Below are 25,133 nucleotides of genomic sequence, written 5' to 3'. Positions count from 1 at the left end.
ACTCTAGTCTCAACTAAAACTACAAGTCTCTTGCTATTCTAAAGACAGAAAAACTCCTACACTACCGAAAAGACCCAAGAAACAGAGAGATAATCAGCTGTTGGCACACTGCTACTCAACTTAACCCAAGCCCTTCTTACAACACTGAACTGTGACTAAAAACAGCATACCAGGAGTACACAGTCATGACTATCCCTCTGCCCTTCATTTGTAGAAACAGCCCTCTATATAACAGATGTATCTTGGCTGTAACTTCACCATAATTATTTAATAAGCAAATTAGCACATCAGGCAAAAAAAAAAAAAAAGGAGAATGGGGTGCTGCAAACCTGCAAGTGTTCAAGTGAAACAGGTAGTCACACAAAGAATGTTGAGACAGGTTCACATGCACAAAAATTTATTCATAGATATAATAACTCCAATGGTGAAAGTGGTTTAGGGAAGAAATAAAAACAAAAGGAAAGAGGAAAAAAAAAGAACTCTACCTTGCACCCAGCTAGAAAGAAAAATGCTGGAGGTCCTGAGATGAGTGCCCTTCCCCTGGACTCTCTCCCGTCTAACAAGTGGCTCCTCCTAACATTTTTCATATGATCAGCAGGTTTAGGGGAGGTGATCCTCTCTCTCTTTACTCTGCCCTGGTGAGGCCATATCTCGAGTGTTGAGTTCAATTCTGGGTTCCCTAGCCCAAGAAAGACCAGAAACTACTGGGGAAGGTCTGGAGGAGGGCTATAAAGATGGTGAGGAGAGCAGCATCCTTCTTACAAGGAAAGACTAAGAGGGTTGGTCTTGTGTAGTCTGGAGGAGATTACTGAGAGGAGGATCTTATCAATTCATACAGATATCTTAAATGCAGTGTCAAGAGGATGGGGCCAGACTCTTTTCATCAATGCTCGGCAATAAGACAAGGGGCAACAGGCACAAAATTAAACAGGAAACTGCATCTGAATATAAGGAGAAAGTTTTTTGTGTTAACAGAAGACTGAAACAGGCTGCCCAGAGAGATTGCAGTTTTCTTTCCTGGATATATTCAAAGCCCATCTGGACATGATCCTGTGCAACCTGCTCCAGGCGAACCTGCTTTAGCAGGGACAGTTGGACTAGGTGATCTCCACAGGTCCCCTCCTACCCCAACAATTCTGTAATTCTGTGCTAACAACATACATTTCACCAGGAGCTGCTCAAGCCCTCTCAGCCATTCATTCTTACAGTGCTGTTGGCACTCAGCAGAGCACATACTGATCAGGGCAACTGCTGAGTCAGCGCCTGCTGGTCATTAATTTCTGTGCTCACACATTATTGCATCCCCTGCCATAAACCACAAGCTACACCCAAAGGGGGAAAAAGAAAGAGGTAATTCCCACACTGCAGTCCATTACTCCTGAGAAACCCTGCTGTAATGATACTGTGCAGGTGCAAGGCCACAGCGATAACACCTCTGGAGCAACTGCCTGAGAGCAAGGCAGGAAAAGCAGTGCCAGGACAGCTGGAGACTGCACCTGCTGAGAAGGGGCACAGCTACCGTGGAAGGGCAGGAGTGGCTCTGCAAGTGCCCAGCACGTTATGAGGACAGAGGCACTTGGCAACCAGGTTTACTAAAATCAGGAATTCATTCGCCCCTAGATTTTGAAGATAAATCCTAAAAGCTAACCAGATACAATGAAAATGCTGCACCTTCTAGGAGGGATATAGCATACATGATTGCTGTAAACCCGCTAATATCCATTTTCTAAGTATTTAGCAATATGTAAGTGATGCCTACCTAACAAACATTGCTTCCAACTTTACATGGGGAAAAAACTTATCAAAAATAGTATCTAAAAGGCTGGGACAAGCCTCCCCTGGCTGCTATTAAATACCTACAATGCGTGGCTCACTTGACCTGAAAGAGTAAGAGCAATCGTCTTAGCAGCCAGCACAAAAGACTACAATGGCTTCTTGGCTGGCAAACCATGTTTAGATGTTTAACAAATGGAACAAACCAGAAATGCCTATTTTTTCTCAGTTTGCTCAGTTTTGTTTTGAAAAAACTCTGCAGTAGTTAGAAAAGAAGAAGAAACTTCTCTATACTCATTTAGTTAGAAACCATGCAGGAGTTAGTTTAAGAATCAGATGAGAGTTGCATATGGTTCTATCAGAGAGAACTTGAGCCCCATGTCCCCAGGACAAAGTCAATTTTATTTGGACTCTGAAAATTACAGCTTCATTTTCTCCTGGTTTTTTAAACCTGGAGTGATAATTAGCCTTATCCACGTGAATCTCACTTTCAAGGAGCATGTGCATTCACATATATTTCACAAATCACTAGGAAGACAAAGTGCAATACTCCTCCGGATACCTATAGAATAATCCAGAGGGTCAGGGCTTTTTGCCTTTTTTTTTTTGTGGTTTGGTTGTTTGGAGTTTTGTTGTTACGCTGGCTTGTTTGTTTGTTGTCTAAACTCACCTCACAGAGTAGAGGGAAAGGTTATGGAAAGAAACTGGTGACATAAAATATTCATAACTATTCCTGTATTTGATGAAACTTGGTTTTTTTTCCTATTGGCATTTCAGCTCTTTCTATTTTCTCAGTCTCTTTTCCTACCTGACTGATCACAATATATAACTTCTAGTCTGGCCTTGGAACAAAATCCTATTCAAGAAGGTAACATGCACTGACCCAGTCTCCAATTCACATCCAAGATCCTTAAACTTGCCCTTAATACTGTTTAATCTCTATTTGTTGGTTCTCCAAATCCTCTCTCTATTATCTCTCTTATCTCTCACCACACTCCAGCATTTCACTCTCCATAAAACTCTTTCAGGTACTTAACAAAAATAACAGTGTAGACTCAAAACTGTTAAATATATTTAGGAAGAGAGCAGGAGGGTGGCCAGGGGACACATACACTCTCCCTTACCTCAACAAAAATCAGAAAAAATTAGAAACAGCCCAACCACAGCTTGTGTTGCAAGACTCATGGAAAGCACATTGTTCAAAAATAACAGACCAAATCAAACCCTAGGGACCTTACAATATCTAGAGTAATAGCAATGCAAAAGAATACTTTTGACTTCCAGAACACACACTCAGCTCACAGTTACTCAGAAGAAGCATGCCATTTAGTAAGCATATTTGATTCTTTCAGTTGAACCAAATATGTTTTAACAAAATGTGATGAAAATAATTAATCACTTGTTTTCATCCACTGTATTTATGCTATACTACATCTAAAGGTATTTTTTTATTAAAGTGTTAATAGAAGATGTCTAACATAAAAGCCTTTACACAGATTTATAGAATCACAAAATAGTTTGGGTGGGAAGGGACTTTTGAAGGTCATCTAGTCCAATCTCCCCTGCAAAGAGCCTTATTCAATTAAATATGAACCTTCTTAAATAATCACTTTTAAAAACATACCAAGAAACATAATAATCAAATCAACTACTTGTCATAAACAAAGTTTTTACCTCCTCTTTTTCTCATTAGTACCCCTAAAACTTAAGAGAAGCAGCACAGCATCTTTAACTGAATGCAAAATTACCTGACCTTTCTCTCTGAAAAGATCCACCAAAATGCTCACAAACACATTCGTTTCACAGGAATAGTAAATTAGTCTATGAATTGAAAATTAATATGAAACCTCCATCACAGAAAAAGTACTTCTTTTCAGTAAATAAGCTCCAGAGGTAAAGTTTCTTCATAGCAGCTATGAAGTAAGAGCAACTAGGCTTAAACTCTACTATACTTTATACCAGACTCTGGCAATGAGAAGATATTTAAATCTCCCCCTACAATAACAGATCACGTTTCTGAGTCTGCAATCTAAACTAACTTTTTTCCCTCAACCTAATAGTCAATGGGAAAGCATTTTCTTTTGCACTTTGAATGAATTATATGAGCTAAAAACTTTATTAATACACACAAAAAGGATGCCCAGATAATTTTTATCAGATTAGAGCATCAGCCCAGTTTTCTGTATCTGATCTCAAACATCCCTTAGCCAAACCAGAAGGAAATGTTCACTAATAATTTCACACTAGCAAACAATGTGAGGTACATGCACGACTGACATGATAGAGGGAGGCAGAAAAGACTTACGTATTTTAACGTGGGGAAGATGCTGATGCAAAGCATCCTTGTCTGCAAGCAACATTCTTAGAGAGCATTACACACATTTTGCCAGAGACACCTAATTATGATATTCAGAACTTTCATGAAAGCTGCTGAAGACTTCATTCTCTAAAAGACATGCACATAAAATCTTAGCAGTTGACTCCAAGAAACACCACAAACCTTCTTTGCTGTCAATCATACAAGGTATGCTTAGGGACTGAAATATAAATTAATTGCCAGAAACTGGCAAGAATTGCATAATACAGCTCATAATTTCAGCTACCATGCAACTGAAATAAACTGATACCATCAAAGTAGCTATTCAAAAACTTCAATAAGTAATTGTTAACAAGTTAACCATTAACAAAATAAGCTAAAGCAAGCACTACATCACACAATGTTCTTATCTCTGCACTATTAACATGATTAAAGACTATACACTGAAGAAGTCAGGAGCAGCTTGTTAGAAAGGTAACAATTTTATTTAGGGAGGAGACCTGCAAGAAGGATACCTATAGACACACTATTTAAGGCTACCCTTAAGTCTTGTTTGGGGTTATTTTTAGGAGTAATGAACACTCAGAAACCACAATCACATATAACCATCCTTGCCAGTACAAGATGAGGACAGTTGCTGGGAACTGAGGGGACTTAAAATGCAGTGACTTCTCTTGCAGGTACTATTCACATCTGAAAATGCTAGTGGGCTAAACCATTAAGAATAAGTTTTCTGAACTAATCCAGATTCTGAATTTGACCATTAGCAGGAGTGTTAGACTGCACAGACACACAAAATATAGGAATTTAGCTAGCCTTTCTCATTCTGAGAGGAAGTTTAAGAATTTGAGTGAAAAGGAACAGTGCTAAAACTTGTTCTGTTCCTAAGTTTAATACTTTTCGCCCACAACTGATCAACTTCCAGCAACCGATCCAAACTTGTGTTTAACCTCTTTTTAAATACCTTTTATCTATCCACTAGTCCTCACACCAAGCCATTGTTTTCCATCAATAGCAAAGCTCAGTCAAAGAAGAAACTCATGTTGTTATGGGTATTTGACTGCCACCCAGACTTTGTCTATCAAAATTATCTTAGGCAGCCTAATATCTGCTAGCTTTACTACCCTGTTCAATTGTTTTTTCCAACAATGCTATCAGATACTCCTCCTTCATCTTTCAGAGTTTAGTAGAGCTGTCTGGATTCAATAAAAAAGAATATTACACACTATTTAATACCAACCACATTTTATTAGAGTATAATTTACAGCATTAGACCCTAATGTATTAATCACACAAATCACGTACCCTTTATTTCTCTTTAGAGAGAGAGGAAGAGCACTTTTCTTTCACACATACTTTGCCATATGCCTGATTAGGTTATAAGGAGATTTCAGCATAAGGCAAATATACGCCTCATACTAATTTCAACAGGAATCACAATGCGAATACCAAATCAAAAACCAAAACTGAGTATGAGGCACTGAGAAGTATCTCAAACTTGATGTCCCTTTATACAAATATTTAGTATTTTACCAGTATATTTTCCTGTTTGATTGTCACCAACCAATGTGTCTTAGTGCAAGCAGTATATTCTTACGAAACCGTAAGAAGATTAAGCTCAGACAGGATTTAAGTGTTATGTACACTCCACAGCATCCTTTGGCAGCCAACCACAGTAGTATTTTTCTGTTACCAAAGCAAGGTCACAGAGGTATCCCTTATTGTACCACATTGTTTCAACAAATCCCACATCCAACTTCCACATCCTAAAGTGGCATACAATAATACACTTTGTAAAGGTATTATCCCCTTTGAGCTTATACACAAGAGTAGGAAAAAGTTCATGTTACTAAACTCTAGATACTTAAGTAAAGTAGCTGTGGGACTTAACTAATCTCCTGCAGGGTTGCTCTACAGTCAGTGAAGAAAAAACAGCTCCTTTAAAGAGCAAATCAGAACTACAGCATCTTTCATAACTTAGTTCAGCTGATCCACTTGCAAAAACAAACCCAAACACTGCCCACGATGTGTGTCACTTGGCTTTTTTTCCCCTAATATTTATTACTGTTATAATCTTTAAGCCAAAGCAGAGCTGTGATGGACGACAAATGCAAGACACATCCAAGGCCATGTACAGCGGTAAAAGAGGTTCACAGGGAAAAAAAAAGCAATTCTTTGAAAATAGATGAAAGAAAAGAAAGGGCTGTGAGCCATAATCAAGAGAAAACCATGTTTAAAATTTAATCTCTCCAAGCTGAGTCCTTTTGGGTGCATCTTTTTTGACACTAAGGAAAAAAGACTATTTCAGATATGGAGTGAGAATAGAACATCAACCACAGCAAGCAGTACTGCTCGATTAGGAGCAACAAATGCATTTGAATCAAACCTATCTCACACTGGGCAAAAAGCTGGCATTTCCTTACATACCATCCCTCATTAATTTCTTTCCAACTGAACTAACTTTTCAAGCTTAGCAGTCCCCAAAGGAAGGAAACACAAATTTTTTTTCTCCTATTCAAAAGACATTCATAATCCCCCAAATATGAAGGAAGCAGGGTAATAGGCAGGATTACAACCCTGGACTTTTGGAGATCTCATTCTGGCTGCTTCAAGGACCTACTTGGAAGAATCCCATGGGTTAAGTCTCCAGAAGGTAGAGGAGTCCAAGGGCGCTGGTTAGTACTCAAGCATCATTTCTCCCAAGCTAAGGACCAGTGCATCGCCATTAGTAAGAAATCAATTAAAAGCATCAGAAGACCTGTATGGATAATCAAGGACCTTCTGACAAAGCTGAAACACAAGAAGAACGTTTATAGAATACGGAAAACAGGACAGACCACTTGGGAGAAATAAAGGCGTGTTGTCAGATTACACAGGGATATGACAAAGAATCCTAAGGTCCATTTGGAATGGAATCTAGCAAGGGATGTCAAGTATGACAAGAAAGGCTTCTTCTTTCCTACCTTTTACTACTTGTAGCAAAAGGAAGACTAGGGAAACATGGGCTCACTGCTGAATCAAGTGGGTGCCCAGGTGACAAAGCATGTAGAGAAGGTACAGTTACTGAATGCTTTCTTTGCTCAGTCTTTATTGTTAAAGCCAGACTCCAGGAATCCCTGAGCGTGGAGGCAAGAGTGAAAGTCCAGGAAAATGAAGATTTTCCTTTAGCCAAGGAGGATCAGATTAGATATCCTTCAGTTAAGCTTGCCATCCAGAAATCCATAGATACCAATGAGATGCACCCATGAGTGTTGAGGGAGCTGGCAGATATTATTGTTAAACCACCATCCACTCTCCATCATCTTTGAAAGGTCATGGAGAACAGGGCAAGTGCATGAAAGCACTAGTACAGGTTAAATGTTGTCCTGCTGGAAAGTAGTTCTACAGAGAAGGACCTGTGATTCCTGGTGGACAACAGGTTAAACTAGGAGCCAGCAGTGTGCCTTTCGGGGATGCATTAGGAAGAGCATTGCCAGCAGGTCAGGGGAAATGATCTGCACTGGTGAGGCCTTATCCGGACTGATGTGTCCAGGGTTGTGGGTGGGTATGCTGGGCTGCACAGTTCAAGAAAGACAAGGAGCTCTTGGAGAAAGTCCAGGAGAGGGCTACAAAGTGGATAAGGGAACTAGAGCATCTCTCTAATGAGCAAAGGCTGAGAGAGCCCAGCCTGTGTAGTCTGGAGAAGAAATAACTGAGAGGGAATCTTATCAACGCATACAAATATCTTAAGGATGGTGTCAAGAGGACGGGGCCAGACTCTTTTCAGCCATGCCCAGTGACAGAATAAGGGACAATTGCAGTCCCTTTCCCTGGAGATATTCAAAATCCACTTGGACACATCCCGTGCAATCTCCTCTTGGTGAATCTGCCTTAGCTGGGGGGTGGGGGGTGAACTTGATGATTTCCAAAGTCCCTTCCTACCCCAACCATTCTGTGATTCCATGAAATAGCACTATGAAGTTGGTTCCTATTTTATGAGCCATATATCACAGCAAATGGTGTATTTAGCTTCTATGAAGTCTGGATCTTAAATTCACATTCAAAGGGCACCCATTACTCACCTAAATTATTCTCATATAACTTGAAATGAACATCTCAAATTACTTCATGTTACAAAGGTCAGTCTGCTGGTGATAGAAGACTAACAGGCTCACAGCTTCCTAAATCTCTCTCTTAGTGTCTTCTGTTCTTTAATGTACATATTCTGCGTTTATTTTTTTTTTCTAATCCCCTAATTCCAATCTGATAAATCAAAGTATTTATTATTTGACTTTAATTGTTTATGTCTGTTCTCTCCAGAGAGAAACTAGTTGGATCCATAAAGGAAAACCAAGAGCAAACAAATTGTATTGGAGACAACTGGGGAAATATTACCTAGAAGCAAATTACAAAATTAGAGTTACTTGAGAGTACAGACATGGCCATACATAAATTTAAACCAACTTATTCTCATGCATCCAAGTTCTCTTATTTAAATTAGTAGCTCTTAAGGCTTGATGTAATTAAACAAGAACTGGCCTGCTTTATAAAATATTTCAGCCACGTTACTTTCAGCAATCTAAGCTGTCCATGACAGCTAAGGCTCATTTAAAAAGAACAAGCAGGATAAGAGCACTCCAACAAGACAGTCTTGCAATCTGATTCTAAAGGACAGATTTTATACTGCCCTTAATTTACATTAATAAAACCTTCTTCCGCTCCTTAAATTAAAGTGACCTCTTTAAGGTTACAATTAGTGCCAGTAAAATTTTGCAGCTTTATGTTTCCTAGAAATAAAACACTGGCCTAAATAAATATATTTCTCAACTACACTGGATAAATTTCAAGTCTTTAACGTAGAATTCAATCTCTGGCTTCCCATATCTCAAAAATCTACTAAACTAATAGAAGATAATTAAGGATAGAGCTGAAATCCTTTAGCAAGCATAGAAATTTGTAGAAAGTCTCAAAAATGAAAAAAAAATCCTGAAGCTATTCCTGGAAATCTTAATTAAAACTGACTGATGCTCACCTTATGGTGGTCAGACATTCAGCATTATTTTAACTTCCTACTGCTACTATTATGAATCAAAATGCCAACATTTTCTGAACCAGTCTTTCAAAGCTGAAATTTATAGCTGAATACAAAGTCATTTATAGCTGAATTAGTTATAGTCATTTATAGCTGAATACAAAGTTAACTTGATGAAGGTGTATTCAGGGTTTTGAGTAATAATGATGTAGAAAAAAAAACATTCACCCAGCCCCAAAAACAACTGAAGCACAGATTTGTTTATCAAGCTGCAGAAATCCTGAAAACCTCTACTTTGTCCTCAACTATGTGGCAACTATGTCCTTAACTCAGCATGTGGGCAGACTAGTGGAGGTAACTCTTCAACTCATGCTGCAGAGGCTGATGCAGGAGATACAAAGAGATCAGTCATGTAAGACCTAGAAAACAGAACTGAAGTATAGCTCAAGACACAGTAGATGAAATAATCCAAATGACCTCTAGATAAATGTGCTCTCTTCGTCTGTCACAACTTCAGCAGCTCTCTGCAATACTGAAGGTCAGGACCAACAGACGGTACATCACTTGAAGTAACTAAACTGATCTTAAAAAGTTACATAGGATAGTTAAGTAGAAGATTCTCATAACTAAGGAATAATAGTCATCTCTGCCCAAGTCATAGTAGCTTAGATAAAGATTTTATGAAGAATTAAACACTTATTGTAACAACTGTACTTTTACATTTTCCCCATCTACCCATTCCTTTTAGAAGACAGAAGTGGATTTCCAAAATTCACTTCCTAAACACCAGTGACAGCTTTTTTTATTACTTTGTTGAAAGAATAAAGGTAGACAATTGGAGAACATCCTTTTATACAGAATCGCTGTACTTTTTTCTAGTTTGCTAGTGTGAGGATTAGAATTCATAGCAAAAGAGAAGACTCAGACAACAATATTGCCAATTAAAAAAAAGAAAAGAAAATATAGAAAAAGAGGCAGGCACCAAGCCCACCTTCCTGACTTTGGATAAACTTTGTTGGAGAAAAGTGGTTAGTATAAGAACAGTTGAATATCAAGAGAAACTATGAGCATTCCAGAAGAGTGATACTCATAGAATTATAGAATATCCTGAGTTGGAAGAGGCCCAGAAGGACCAACGAGTCCAACTCCCTGGCCCTGCACAGGACAACCCCAAGAATCACACCATGTGCCTGACAGTGGTATCCAAATACTTCTTGAACTCTGTCAGGCTTGGTGCTGTGACCACTTCCCTGGGGAGCCTGTTCCAGTGCTCAAGGAAGATTTTATTTTTTCCAAGAAAAAGGTGGTTCTCTAGTTTGTTTTCTTTGCTTTAACTCTAAAGTTATTTCTGTAGACATATTTATAAGGGAATACTTGTAGGCTCTGAACTCTGGAAACATAATCACCAATGATAGGCATTTTGTTATGCAGAACCTTCAGACAAAAAACAGCTGTTCCCCTGAACAGCTGAACAGAAACCTTATTTGCTTTAATCCTCCTATATTCAACATCAGGGGACAAGACCACGGAGGCAGGGGGCGGAGGGGAAGGAGGAGGGCAGGAGTCGTCCACAAAGCCTGCAGCTTCCACTGTTACATATCTCCTAACCTGATCATTTCCTTATAGCACTTTCAAGAACATTTCCATATGAATCAACAAAAATAGTTTCGTAAAGTAGGTCGTTGCTGCAGCAACCGGGCGGCTGTTTGGACTACTCCCTGCCACAATGACCTACTTTTCCAGTTATACGTAACCGTTGTAGCAAGATTCCAATATTCCTTCCCTACGGAGCTGCTCCGAGACGATTCCTGTACCACAGCAGAACTTTATTCGTAACAGGGACAGAGAAAGGCTTCATTTGAGCAGGTACAAGCAGTGTATCGGTTCTGCTCTTCCTCTGTGTCATACTCAGAAGTGTTGGTGGCTAAAGGTTACATGAAACCCAAGACGTGCTCGGAGCTCAGGAAGTGCCACGGCAGCGCTCAGAGCCGGAGGAGCTGATAAAGAATGGAAGGGGAAGGTGTGAAAAGGAACAGGCACTCGCGAACAGCGTGTCCCCTGCCAGACTCAACAGCTGGCACTAAACTTCGGCACAAACAGGCTGTTCCTGTACCACCATCCAAGCACAAGCTAATGGACACCATCCTTTATTACAGGTCTAAATAACATTAAATCTGCATAAAAGAAAAAGGCTGGTGAATGGCAGGTAAAGCTCACATGTTTTTAAACCCTATTTAACCCTGCATGCACTGGAGGGGGGAGACCAAAAGGTACCACAAAGGAAGAAATGCTGACAATTACATAATTCCCTGTTTACTGCTGCTGTTAAAACCAGCATTTTTCCTTACGACAAAGAAAAAATATCACCTCTTAAACTAATGAAGGAAATAATTATCTCTGTAGAAATAAGACTACAAGACTTCAAACATCAATCACACTGACTTGTACCTTGGTATTTTTTGATCAATGTATTCAATCAAGTTCAAAAGCTTTCATTCAAGGTAAAATTAAAGAGACAAGCACAAGAGACAAACATTTTAAGCAAAAGAAAACTCATTTCAAGAAAAGAAAAATACCAAACTAGGCATTACCGTGTAGTACACCATAATTAAAACTCCAGTCAACACAAAGGTTCTGACAGCTAATACGGCTCAAAAACAAAGAACACACAGAAAGGCTCTCCAAAGCTTACTTTACCTTAGGTATTCTTAAAATTTCTAAGTTCAGCAGGAAAAATACTGCAACTGGTGACGATACAGTACTGCAAGTGGAAAATTTTTTTTGATTTCTTGCATTGTTTCATTGGGGAACAAGCCACTTACAATGACATAACTGTTCCTGAAAATCCCATACTTGTCAAACAAGACAGTAAAAAAAAATACCCAAAAAGCCTAAAAATTATTTTTATTTTACCACTGCACTTGACAAGCCATAGAGCAACAACTGCAAAGACAAACTGTCTTTATTCCAGAATAAAGACAGACTAATAAAAGGAAAACAAGTGCAGGATTATGAAAAGAAATAGGAAAGGCTGCTGCTGAAAGTGCAGGACGCAATTACTAGTAACACTTTTCTGTTTCAAAGTGTGACCTACAATGCCAAACATGCAAGCTTCATCGTGCTGTCTCCTGTGGAAGCAGTAAAGAATTGGAGTAAGAATTTCTTCAAATGCTGCAAATGCAGCATTGAAGAATTTTGCTTTAGGAAACACAGTGTTTCAATGCTGGCACTGAAAAAGAGAGGTTGGTGGAATTATATTCAAAAGAATGCAAAAAGCCAAATTCTAAATTGTAAAAATAGAAGCATCCACATTATCCCCCACAAACTCATGATTTTCTTCATGGTTTAGAAGAAAAACACACTACTGCTGAAATAAAGTACTCCTCAACAGTAAATTTATTGGCAACTAGCTCACGGAAAGGAAATTTCAACCAGTAAAAGGAAAACCACCATGACTATATGATGAAAATTAATTTTACACAGGTCTCCTCAGGTTACAAAAGCCTTGAAATAAAACAGGAAAATACAAAGCAATTAAAGCAGAACTGTCAATATCACAGCAACCTACAACTTTTTCCTTTGTCATAAACAGAAGAAATGTTTATGGCATACTAGGAAATGTTTCCAGGGCATACAAATGAAAGAGTATGCTAGAGAAAAAAAAAATTGAAGTGTCTCATAGAGACCTTTAAGGAAACATTCACAGGATTTGGGAAATACTGTGCGAGAGCAGTAAACAGCAAACAGTTACACTCTCTAAAAAGAAACATGGATAAAGCACAGTAAACTAGACCTGGCCTGTCATCTACTGAAAAGCAATGAAGGAAAGTCACAGGAATTATTCCTAGGCAACACAAATAAAACAAATAATTCAGATGCCATCCTTGGCTTGATCACTCCCATTAAGACTTGCATGGTTTCGACTTTTTGAGTTCATTAGCAAGACTTACAAAGAACAAAAGTGAAATGCAAGCTCCTCCCCCAAAGACCCTTCTGAAACCTGGATGGCAAAAATTATTGTGTAGAATATTTTATTTTAAATGCATGTCTCAGTTTTGCCGATGTAGTCATGCTTCTCCCATGAGACAGGAAAAAGGGAAAAAATATTAGGTAATCTCTGCTAAAAGCCACAATGTTTTTTCATCTTTAAGATTTCTGGAAAAAAAATGAGCTTGTTTAGTCTGTAGAACATAAAGTGTGAAGGAGAAAGAATGAAAAGAAAATCACTTGATGTCACAGGATTTTCAGACAGAAAATTTCAACGCAGAGGAAACTTTATAGCAAGACAACATTTAGTCCATTCTTCAATGAATCCAATATATTAGAAATCAAAGCCATTTTCAATGCCAGCTGCTCTATAAAATGCAGTATCACAATTCTCTGGATGCTTCCCCACTACTTCAGAACTGCACAGATTCTGAAATTGAGATGTTTGCCATGATGTTCTGTATCTTTAGTGCACAGCAAAACTGCAACCATTCAAACCATTATCATGTTTTATGAACTATACAAGGCACAAAGTAATGAGCAGCCTACATGAACAAGTTGCCTATTTATTTATTTCTCTGTCAGATGCAAATCACCTTCTTATTTCTGTTTTTTCAATCACTTTTTCTCTCTCTCTCAATTGCAGCACAGTTTACCCTTCACCGACAAGGTCAGCAGAACACTGGCAGTGAGAAACCAAAAAAAAAATCTGCAAGCACTGAACTCCACAAGTTCCTTACTATAAAAAATAAAGTATTTCCTAGGTCATGGATTTCATACACTGGATAGATAACAGATAGAAAATTCCAAGTTTTCCTTATAGTAATTGTTCCTAAGTAACCTGTACTGTAGATATTTCATCTCCATCACTGAAGAATTAATAACATATATTCATACTTCACAACTTCTCCATTTGAGCTTAAATAGAATTTTTTCAATGTTTCTGGTTTTAATTCTGAAGAGATACAGGTTTGTGTTCTGAAAAGTTACAAACCTTCAGTGCAAGAATTTTACAGCCTGTACTTTTCATGTCTGTGAAAGAGCCACAAACACACAGATATTAAAGAAGAAATGCATGAGAATGAATAGGAAAGGAAATGCTTTTCTATAAATTAAGAAACACTGAGATAAAGTAAACTTCTAAAACAGGTCCAGAAATTGCTCTAGTTTAGCTGTAGGAGGAAGCAATGCATAACACAAAAGCTCATGTGTACATCACATGCCTGTTAATACAGAAATTAGATAGGCAGGACATATCCTAACCAATGTTCAGTGGAAGAAATCCCCTCCATCTCTGATAAAACTGAACAGGTTTTATCTTACTGCAAAAAAATTGTTGCACTAGCACTTTTTGAAGAGATTTTAAGCAACAGTTTGACACCTCACTTCCAAAACTCTGACTATTATGATATTCTTATTTCCTACCCAGGTTTAACAATGTTGAATTATAGACCTTCCAAATACTAATGCAATTTAAAAATAAATAGTTAAAAAAAAATCAAAGTACAGAATTTACCAAAAAACAAGTGCATCCTTTAGCAAGTTCTGTTCACTGCAGCTCACCTACTGTCTAAACTAATGCTAACAAAGCTCATGTGTTGGTTTTTATTATCTCCACTGGTAATTGGAATGCACTCCAACTTTTAACTGTTCCAAAAGTATAGACAGCCACGTGGACTTTTGCCACAGCCATCTCCACTTACACACGTGAAACAGAACACTGAAATATTGACCTGTCCTTTCCAGTCTATCCTTCACCTCCACTGAAGCTTTGTTCCCTTATAAAAAATCATTTACACTCACAAAACTCCAAAGCAGTGAAAGCAAATGCTTTATGGTGACCTGAAAAACAAATGGAGGCTTCAGGGTTAGAAGAACACTGCAATTATAACTCACCTCTTGACCTAGATTGCAAAGAATGTGAAAGCCAAAAGTACACAGAAGCACAAAAACTAACCTTGCTCCATGTTAAATTAAGAGTTCTGAGAAATCTAAGTGAAATGTATTGCACCAAAATACTATGAAGTTCTTACCCTGGTAATCAAATCCAGTCCTTTCCTAGGGGTAGCCAAAGGTATGGCTATTAAACCTGCTAAAATGTGATAAGCAAATTACTAAGCCCATGGAACACAAAACCACATACTCTTACACTACTTTCACAACGCACTCATGCTCAAGCTGACTTTTGCCTTTTTAGGTCACTATGGAAGGTCACAAAATTCCCAAAAGCAAAGGGTTTCTTTCAGTATGCAAATTCTTAACATCACAGACTTTAGAGTGACTTCTACACTGAAAAAATGGCCGACTTTCCTGGCAGCTTGACCTTCCTCCTATCACAGGTTATATAACTAACCTGAAAACCTGCCAGGCACTGAGACACGGTATGGAAAAGAACCAGTTCTGAAAATAAAGGCTTCCATGCTGTAGACAAACTGCTAGAAACTGAAAAGTTCAGGCAGCGCACAATGATAAACAGGCTTTTCTGCAATATTTGCATAATATATTTAAAGAGTAGCTTCCATTTGTCAGGATAAAGACATTTTCCCAAACTGGAGGAAAATATATTTTATTGTATTAAAATGGCCAAAAGAGAATGATAATATAAAATAACTTGCTTTGAAGAGCAGATACAGAATTCATTGACACTGCCACATACTGATCAGTTAAGGAAAAAAAAAATCTGAATTCTTGATTGCCTAAAAAAAGCTGCTTTCACATTCATCACAGATGGTGTTTGTTGGGGGTTATCACACTCCCTGTTTGTGACCAGAGCAGGAAACACTATGAGGTGTGGACAGACTGACTTGCCCTACTCAAATAAAGAATGTGATCTATTGATACTTTTGTAAAATAAAACAAAAACAGACTACTGGTCCCAAGAGAAGGAAGACTAAAAAACTCCTATGGACTTGTTTCAAAATCACATTTCTCCCTTTAATACTCAAAGTCCACATACTATTACATATCAAGAACACTTGACCCAGATCTTCTCTGGACATCCTCAAACCTGGAGATTTGTGATGTAAAACCAGGAGTCTTAAAACCTCAAAATTTCTTAACCTGAGTAATTAAGCCTCCTTCAAGATCAGCCTTGGAGGCCAGATTGTATAGACGCTCACTATAACTTTTCTGGCCTACATTAACTGCTGTTTTAGAAAAATCATCTTACTGAGCACAATTCAATTTGCAGTACCGCATGCTCCCTCCACACCAACCAGTGCAATCTTCTTGTCCAATTGAATAATAGTTACTTTACAGAATCTGGTGATACAAGATTGTTCACCAAAATAAGGAAACAAGCACAGTGTAATATCTCAGCTAGCAGGCTTATTTCTCACATTCTGACAGTTTGACAAAAAAGAAATTGCATCTTTTCCCAATACAGTAAAAAGGCCAATACTTATTTTCACCAATATCATTTCAAAGAGTGTCAAAAAATGGCTAGCCACAGAAGAAACCAATAATCCCCTTCCAAAAAACACCTGTGATTACTGCAGACATGAGCAATGCAGGCCAAGAGTGATATGACCATTGTAATCTGACTCAAATCTGTATTGCCACTGAAAGAAACGGTACCTGCCCTTACCACTCTTTGCCTCTTCACTACTACTATGGTGACCTTTTTGCTGGCACAATTTACCACAGAGCTAATCCCACCAAAACTGGTAATTAATCTCTTTTGGACAGATTGATGAGCTAAACTTGCTCACCACAGGGTTGTGTGCTATCATAAAAGGGTGGAACCAACCCTTTCATCAACAGTGCAGGATTAAACCCATGAGGACGTACGTCAGTGTGCCTCAGTGACGTACTTTGTAAATCATAGGGCTAGATCTTATAACACAAATTATAGAGGGAGTTGCTGAATTGCAGGCACTTTTGAGGTAAAAAATGTTTTTCATGGAAGAGAATAGGTGAGCAGCCTAGGGGTGTGGCACTGGGGGGTTTCTCCAGTCTAACTGCTGGTACCACAGAGTTCCCATCTGAAAATACAACTTCTGGAAAGAAGCTACACAGATTAATCACCCTCAGTTTAGTGGGCTGGGCAAACAGAAGTGCTCCAAGTGGCACACGCCACTCTAGAGTTGAAGGCACTCATTAGAGGGGGTGCTGGATTGCACTGGGTTTGCATGGTCACAAGTCAAGGTACCAGGGGGCTACAAGGGTGGCTTCCTGTGACAAGCTGCTGGAAACTTTCTGTCTGTCTTTCCAGGTCAATGCCAGACAGCTCCAACACAGACCTGCCGCTCACTGGCCAAGGTAGTGCCTCTGGGATAACATATCTGACAGGAGGAAAACATTACTGCTCAGGAGCCATTGAAGCTGGAGAGGCATGAGAATATGAGAGAGAAACAACTCTGCACTAAGTCAGGGAAGAAGGAGGGGGAGGACATGCCCCAGGCACTAGAGCAGAGAGTCTCCTGCAGCCTGTGGTGAAGACCACTGAGAGGAAGGCTGTCCACCCACCGCTCACGAAGGACCGTGGTGGAGAAAATATGAGTGTGAAGAATCCTTCCCCTGAGAAAAAAGCAGCAGAGACAACATTTGATGAACTGACCAAAACCTCCATTCCTCATCCCTCTGTGTTCTTCAGAGATAGGAGGTTGAGAAAATTGGAGTGAAGTTGAGCCCAGAAAGAAGTGAGGGTGGGAAGAAGGCACTTTAAGAATATAAGTTTATTTTCAGTTACCCTATTCTGATTTGGTTGGTAATAAATTAATTCATTTTCCTCATGATGGTAATGGCTGAGTGATCTCTCCTTGTCCTTATCTTGACTCACAAGCTTTTTGTTGTATTTCCTACTCCCTGTCTAATTGAAGGGAATGACAGAGTGCCTTTGGTGGGCTTCATGTTAAATATTTCATAAATCAAGTAGATTTTCATTCTAAGTGCTACACAATAAAAACAAACTTAAAGGGATGTTTTCATCAGGGAAGACATAAATATTTCTGCGCATTCCTTTTCACATATTAAGCATGTCACCAAAAAATAATGAAGTATAATACACAAATTTGTCTGCCTGAATTGCACATATGAAATTCATATCATTCATAGATTAATTCTATTGACAAACTTTTTCCACCAATCCCCCATCCAACAAACACATCTCTATTGGACAAATCATAACTATGTAAGCGAAAACTTTAAGTATATTTTCAAAACCAGAAGCACAGAATAGCAAAATTTAACAGATACTACAGAAAGATGTCTGAGTATTATTTTTTAAACAAGTTCCCATTTCCATGAATTGCAGTGATTGTCCTGGAAATTAAACTTTTCTTTTCCCCTCAGGTTTTTTTAATTTGCTTGAAATTTGAGTGTGAAAAAAAACCACCTCTCTTCTCTCTCTGAAGTCAATACCAGTATCTGCCATAATAGCAGCAGTTAACTTTGAAGGATGTTGAAAACATCAATACTCTCACAAAATCTAAGAGATATACAAAGCAAATTCAATTACTCTTATTTTAAAAGTAAAATCTGTTCTCTTCAGGAATGGTTAGAAAAAAAAAAAGTAGTGTTTTAACCAGCATATCAAAGACAGACATACATACCCAAAAAGCCAAACCAGAAGAGGTAAATTATTACCTAAAGTAAATCCTTATGCAGCAACTAACAATGTTTGCATTTCTTTTCAGGTATTGTGATCAATTGTCACTCTGTACTAAAACCAAGGCTAAATGAAGCTCTCCCCCAGGTGATGTTGTTAACCATGAGATCCCATTCTCCTTAATATGGAAAAGTCTGTGAGCACATACCAACACATTTTTTCAGAAGTAGGTAATGGTTACTTGTTGGAGTATGCAAGATACATCCTTTGCCTGCTTTGTTGATACAATCAGATGCAAGCTAATTCTGGTGCCTAACATTTAAGGGCAACTGACAAAATTTTAAGAGAGCCTTAGTGTGATTTTTAACATTTGGCATCTCCCTCCACAATTTCTACATCACCTTTTACTGCACCAAGTAACTTCTCTCTCTCAAGTGTTGATCTGTGAACAACACTGTGAACTCATCCCATAGAAAAAGCATGTTTCAACGAAAGCACATCTCCATTTATTTGACAGCTTGAAAAAAAGGAACAATAAGACAAAACAGAACAGACCCAGAAAAAAAAAGAAGTGGGCTGAGGGAGGTCCTGGCATTTGTTACGTAGCATTCACGAATTTAGAACAGGTAGGCTGAATGCCAGGAGAAAGGAGGTCAGTAAGACCATGTGACTGCTTAGTAATTAGACTTGCTCAATAGTGCAATTACACAAAAATATTAGCCCCTGATTGTTGCATGACTGTTTAAACAGAAAAGTTAATTAGAAAGCACCTATGTGTTAAGGGTTGCTATTTGCCAGATTTAACACACATTTGTTAATATAAACTGTAACTGGTGACTCTGCAGAATGACAATATTCTAACAAGAAACTAAACCTCCTTATTTCTTGTATTTTTTCACCATTTTTCCTCATGTAGATTGTGGTAGTCATAGTTTGACAGAGAAGAGTTTTGCCCAGGGCACTAGGACAATAAACACTTGGTGTCAATCAATGCAAATTAAGAAAGGACCACTGTAAATTCACACCAGGAGGTTAAATTTGCCTCACCTTCCTAATGCTGAAGGGCTTCGGCTCCTAGTCTCAAATAAAATGTTTCTGACTACAACACCCTCCTTGACAGGCATGTAGGAAACAATTTTGATCGTGGTCATCAAGTGAAAATGAACATAAAATGTTTTTTTCATTAATAAGTGCCAAATGAGACTGGCAAATCAAAAAACTGCATCATAGATCTTATGCATGCTTACTGGGAATGTATGTGTCTGCACTGATTAAAAGCATCTCATTAAAACCACTGGAACATAAAGTGGATTCATACCAAACTAGTAACTGCCCATTTAAATAAAAAATTACTGAGAAGAACCTTAATAAACATACAGCTTTAGCAGCCAATTATTTTATAAAGCTACTGTATTTTTAAACTTGAAAAAAACCTGATGATTTCACAAAACCAGGCTACGCAGGCAGCAAGACTTCATACTCAAATCCATGTGCAGCATGTGCCTTGAGGGTATTTGAGTACCAGAAGATTGCTTGAAGTGCTTTGGACAGGGGAGCTGTAATCTACCCCAAACTCAATCCCTCTAAACAGCAACGAAAAACAGGCATTTTTCTTCAAATGTAAAATGCAGTGGAAGGACTAGCTGCCTTCTAAAACACTGAAAACACTGTTCAAGTACACCAACCAGCAATACATCACACACATATGTACTCAAGGACTCTATTAGCTAATTATCATATTACACAGTCATTGAAGAACCAGGGCAATAGCACTGAAGACATGAACTTCCTTCTGCTAGAATCAAAGTTCACATTTGTCTATCATTCACTAGCTCAGCGAATACAACCAAAAACTGTTCAGCATTTCAATTGCAGGGCGCATTAGAGACCTATGAAGTATTCTTAAAACATGTGATTTCCTTAACACTTAAGACTTGTGCCAGTTGTCCACATTCTTTTAAAACTTAAGTAGCTGCTCATGTTTCACCCACAAAATTAAGATCTCTGAGCTTCTTCAGTAAGTCAAAATGTTATTAAAAAAATTTATCCCTTCAAAACAAAAGCAATTTAAAAGTCTCTTATAAAATAAATGTACATCATGAATCTCAGATAAGGAAAGCATTTAACAGTTATTCATAAGTTATTTTTGTCAGTGAAAATGAAATAACCATCAAGTTAAAGTTTACAAAAAGCATCTTTAGTATTTCTATCTCTTGAAAACAAGAATATTGTAAGGAACACCTCTCAAAATCTGGAAAAAAAAATAGAAATTGATAATCTCCAAAGGTAAGCTACCTGGTTGGTAAAGTATAAGCTAGGATACAAATTATTAAATCTGAAAGGAACAATCATTCAAGTTAACACAATTAAAACCTGAAGTTTCTAAACTTTGTCATTCTTCTATGACACAGTGTTAAGATAAGTTTCATTGTGCTTGTTCCATAATTAGGCAAGTTCTCAGCACTGTAGTCTGGGCAGACTAAGTTCACTAGCATTTCAAGTTCCTGACATTGGAGGGACAGATGATACAAAAACTTTACTGCATTATCAACCATTTTACAAGGGTAACAATTTTCAGATTCCTAGTGATGTTTTAACTAATCTCACATGACAAGCATGCACAGCAGTCCTATTAACCTCTGCCTTATGGCACACATTTAGCATGCAAGTGTCAGTTACAGATCCACAGTAAAGTTCATTTTTATATCGGGTAGGAGAAATACAACTGGCTTGACGGTGCAGGAACAAATCTGCACTTGCCCGAAAGGGACACTGCACACCGAGCCAGCCAGAGTTCAAGAAGCATTCAGACAACGCTGTCAGGCACACAGTGGGTTTCTTGGGGTTGTTCTAAGCAGGGATTGGACTTCAGGATACTCGTGGGTCACTTCTAACTCAGGGTATTTTGTGATACCCTTCTGTGCAGGAACGCTACTCTGAAAAAGTACTTCTGAGCTAAGCGAGCAGCTTCAGAGTTTCTCCAGGACGGAGGCGCCCTGGGGTTCCCGGCTGCCCAGAGTTCCTGAGATGGTGCAAGCCCTCCAGGCTGCTCCACACAGGGTTTTCCGCCCGGCAATCCCGCTCTGAGCTCCAGCGCTCGGGCACTGAACCGCCTCCCTCGGGAGCGAGAAGAAGCGGGCCCCTCACCGGGAAGCCACAGCCCGCCGGTCCGCATTCTGCCACAGGCTTCCCGGTTCCCTCTCCCCCGTCCCACCCACGTGCGCCGCGGGAGCCGCAGCCCGGGCCGGCGCTGGGCTGGATATGTAACACCGCCGGCCCGCGGGGGAGGGCGAGCAGCCCAGGGAAGCCGGCGCTGGCGGCGGCCCAATCGGGCGCGGAGGGGAGGGGATGGCGGGGAGGCGGCGTGACCGAATACATAACGTGGGGATTAGGGCCCCCGCAGCGCCCCGCACTCACCGCCACCTGTTGATGCCCACGTTGGAGGAGCCGGCGAACCAGGGGTCCAGGATGTAGACGCAGCGCACCGTGTCGGCGCCCTGGATGCATTCCCGCAGCGCCGGGTTGTCGTGGAGCCGCAGCCCCTTGCGGAACCAGTGTACGGCGTTCACCCCCATGCCGGGTGCGAGCGCTCAGCGGGAACCGCCGCCGCCCGCGGGGCCGTTCATGGCCCGGCGCAGCCGGGCGAGCACGGACGGGCGGCGGGGCGGCCCGCGGGGCCTCGCTGCGGACGGCTCTAGGACCCGGCGGACACGGCGGGAGCGGCCGCCCGGCGGGGACGCATCACCCCGCGGAGTCCCCGCGCCGGGGAGAGCAGGGACGAAAGGTGGGAGCGCTGGGTCCGGCGGTGACTGCGGAGCGGTGACGGCGCCCTGCCCGCGGAAAACGCCGTCCGTGCCGCTGGCGCCTCCTCACCGCTCGCCCTGTGACTGCGCGGGGCTGCGCCGGCCACTCCGCCCCGCCCCCCGCCGCCCATTGGCCGGCGCCTCTCCCACGTGACCGCGGGCCCTCACGTTTCTGAGGTGTGTTCGCTACCGGCGGCGCGCGGGGAAGGGGGTCCTGGTCGGGCGGTCGCGTGCCCGCGGCCGAGAGGGAAGCGTCCGGGGCACCCGCGACCCCGGCGGGAATCCCACCCGCAGGGGCAGCACGGGGCCGGCGGGCTGCGGCGGGGCGGGCCGGCGGGGGGCGGGGCCTGGCTCTTCGCCAGCCCCCTCCGCGGCTCGGCTCGGCGCGGCGGGACCCGGATGAGCACGGGGCCGCGAGGCGGCTCTTGGCGGCGCCGCTTCCGCCGGGGGGCGCAAGCGCGCGCGCGCCCCCGAGCCTGTTATGTATCGCGGCCCGCGCGCGCCCGCGCCGCCCCCGGGCCGTGCCCCCCCGTCCCACCGCGCGTAGCCCCATCCGCGGGAAACGGGTGGGGCGCTTATATAAGCGTGTGCGTAGGGAGCGCCTGCTGGGCTGGCGGAGCTACGGAGGTCCCTTCCGACCCTGACGATTCTGTGACGCGGGCTGAGGGCTCGTTGCTGCCCGGTGCCGTCGGGACGTGTCGGTCAAAAGGCACCCCCGGGCAAGTGAGAGTGACTCGGCCGTGTGGCGCCGCCGTACCCGAATAGGCTTTCAAGCAGCAGAACGAGTTAAAATGGTCCCTCTTGGAGCACCGTTAGTAAAGTCATTACTAGGTGGTGATTTTCTCACGCCTGTTAATTACAGAGTTGAAACCACCGTCTGTGTGCAGCAAACACGGCGGGTTTCCCTGGACCTGCTCCTTGGTTACAGTGCGCACGGCCAACAGCCGACGGAGGCATCGCACTGACCGCACTCAGTACAACCCTTTGGAGCCATGGCAGGGCAGCTCTAGATGCAGATCTCAAAATAAACCTCCACCTGTGGATTGCAGCTCAAATCTGCAGCTTCACGGACAAGTGCATAGCAACAGCAAGAATGGTCTCATTAGAAATAATGTCTTAAGTAAAAGGCAGAGGACCCAAATCAGCAGTACAGCTCTTTCTTTAACTTCAAGAATTCCAGACAGTACTTTAAGAACTGTCATTTTTCTTTCTCCTAAAATATTTTTTCTGCTAAGATCCACAGAAAGTAAAAGTCAACAAGAAGAGATGCGTGCATCATATTTCCCTTTGTGCTTGTCTTTCCTCACTTTGAATGCCCTAATAAACACAGTAATAGAATCACAGAATCATTTCGGTTGGAAAAGACCTCCAAGGCCAACTTTTGACTGACCACCACCATCTCAGCTAGGCCACGGCACTGGGTGCCACGTCCAGTTGTTTCTTGAACACCTCCAGGGATGGTGACCCCATCACCTCCCTAGGCAGCTCATTCCAAGGTTTAACAACCCTGTTGGTGAAAAAATTCCTCCTGATGTCCAACGTGAACCTCCCCTTGTGCAGCTTGAGGCTCTGTCCTCTTGTCCTGTCACAGCTTGCCTGGCAGATGAGGCCCCACCTGTCATTGACAATCAAGGCATGCGAAGGGCCCAGCCATGATTAGAATCCCTTTCTGCTTGGTCTCACACAAAATTTCTTTTTAAAAGGTGTAGCGGGTGGAGACTGAACAGCTTTTGAGCACTGACTTTAACAACAGCATAAATTATGATGAGTTTCTCAATATCACTTCGTTATATGTAGAAAATCATATTCCACAGCTCATCATTCTGATCCAAGAAGAACATACGGGATCCTTGCTGCAACTCAGAGCTGGAGTAGTGGGGTCATTGTAAAGTCAAACATTGCTTTCTCTATTAATACAAAGTACATTCTTATTTAGTTTTTTATTATCATTATATGCCAAATATTCGGTAATTAATTTTGAAATAAATAAAAAACAAAAAGGAATTCAGTAGTTAATGACCACTCTCCATCAAACTCATTTGAATTCTATAATTTTTGAACACAGTGAATAAGTAGATTCCTTATGTTCAAGGAAAGTCACTTCACAACATAGTTTTTATTTCAAACATTTAAATTGCTTTTTCATACTCATTATGTGTCCTGCTAGCTCCCCACAAGGCTGCCACACTGAAGATAGCTCTGAATAAAGTTCCAGCATCAACCAATCTGCTTTCTTGGGAATACTGAAGTGGAAACAGCCCTTCCTCACTGGACCTTATGGTTTCATAAACAAATTGCAGTCATGAAAACCATCCGTTTCTAAGCTGTTTGTTGCTACAGGCTAAATAATAATTGCAGTATATCATTAGCATATCATTATGTCAAAACACTCTTTGGGTCTATCTGGCCATGCCTTCTATGTGAGACAGTTTGTTCTTGACTCAGAAGTGAAAGAAAGAACATATTAATGTATAATTAATATTGTATTAGGAGATATTAATATATAATAGATGCAGACTATATTAATTAAAATGTCAGATCTCAAGGGAAGAGCCACTCCAACTTAGTTGAAATAGAAAATAGAATGACAGTTAATCAAGAAACTCACACAAGTAAACCTCTCTACAGTGTTCTCATGTGAATAACTTTTTTAAACAATATTGCTAATTTAGCCCAGACTGTGATTACAAAAAT

At 40.8% G+C, this 25,133-nt stretch overlaps 1 protein-coding gene across 1 annotated transcript in view; it reads right to left on the bottom strand.

The window, feature by feature from the left end:
* CRY1 (cryptochrome circadian regulator 1) overlaps positions 1–22,538 on the bottom strand; it is a 39,449-nt gene extending 16,911 nt beyond the window's left edge. The window contains exon 1 of the mRNA XM_030959636.1: positions 22,054–22,538. Coding sequence (XP_030815496.1) covers positions 22,054–22,211 — 158 coding nt within the window. The 5' untranslated portion in view covers positions 22,212–22,538. The remainder of the gene's footprint in view (positions 1–22,053) is intronic.
* Between the last annotated feature and the right edge of the window lie 2,595 nt (positions 22,539–25,133).

The sequence above is a fragment of the Camarhynchus parvulus genome, chromosome 1A (assembly GCF_901933205.1).
Source record: "Camarhynchus parvulus chromosome 1A, STF_HiC, whole genome shotgun sequence".
Lineage (NCBI taxonomy): Eukaryota > Metazoa > Chordata > Aves > Passeriformes > Thraupidae > Camarhynchus > Camarhynchus parvulus.
The sequence above is the reverse complement of the archived record's forward strand: the minus strand, read 5'-3'. Positions and strand labels throughout refer to the sequence as shown.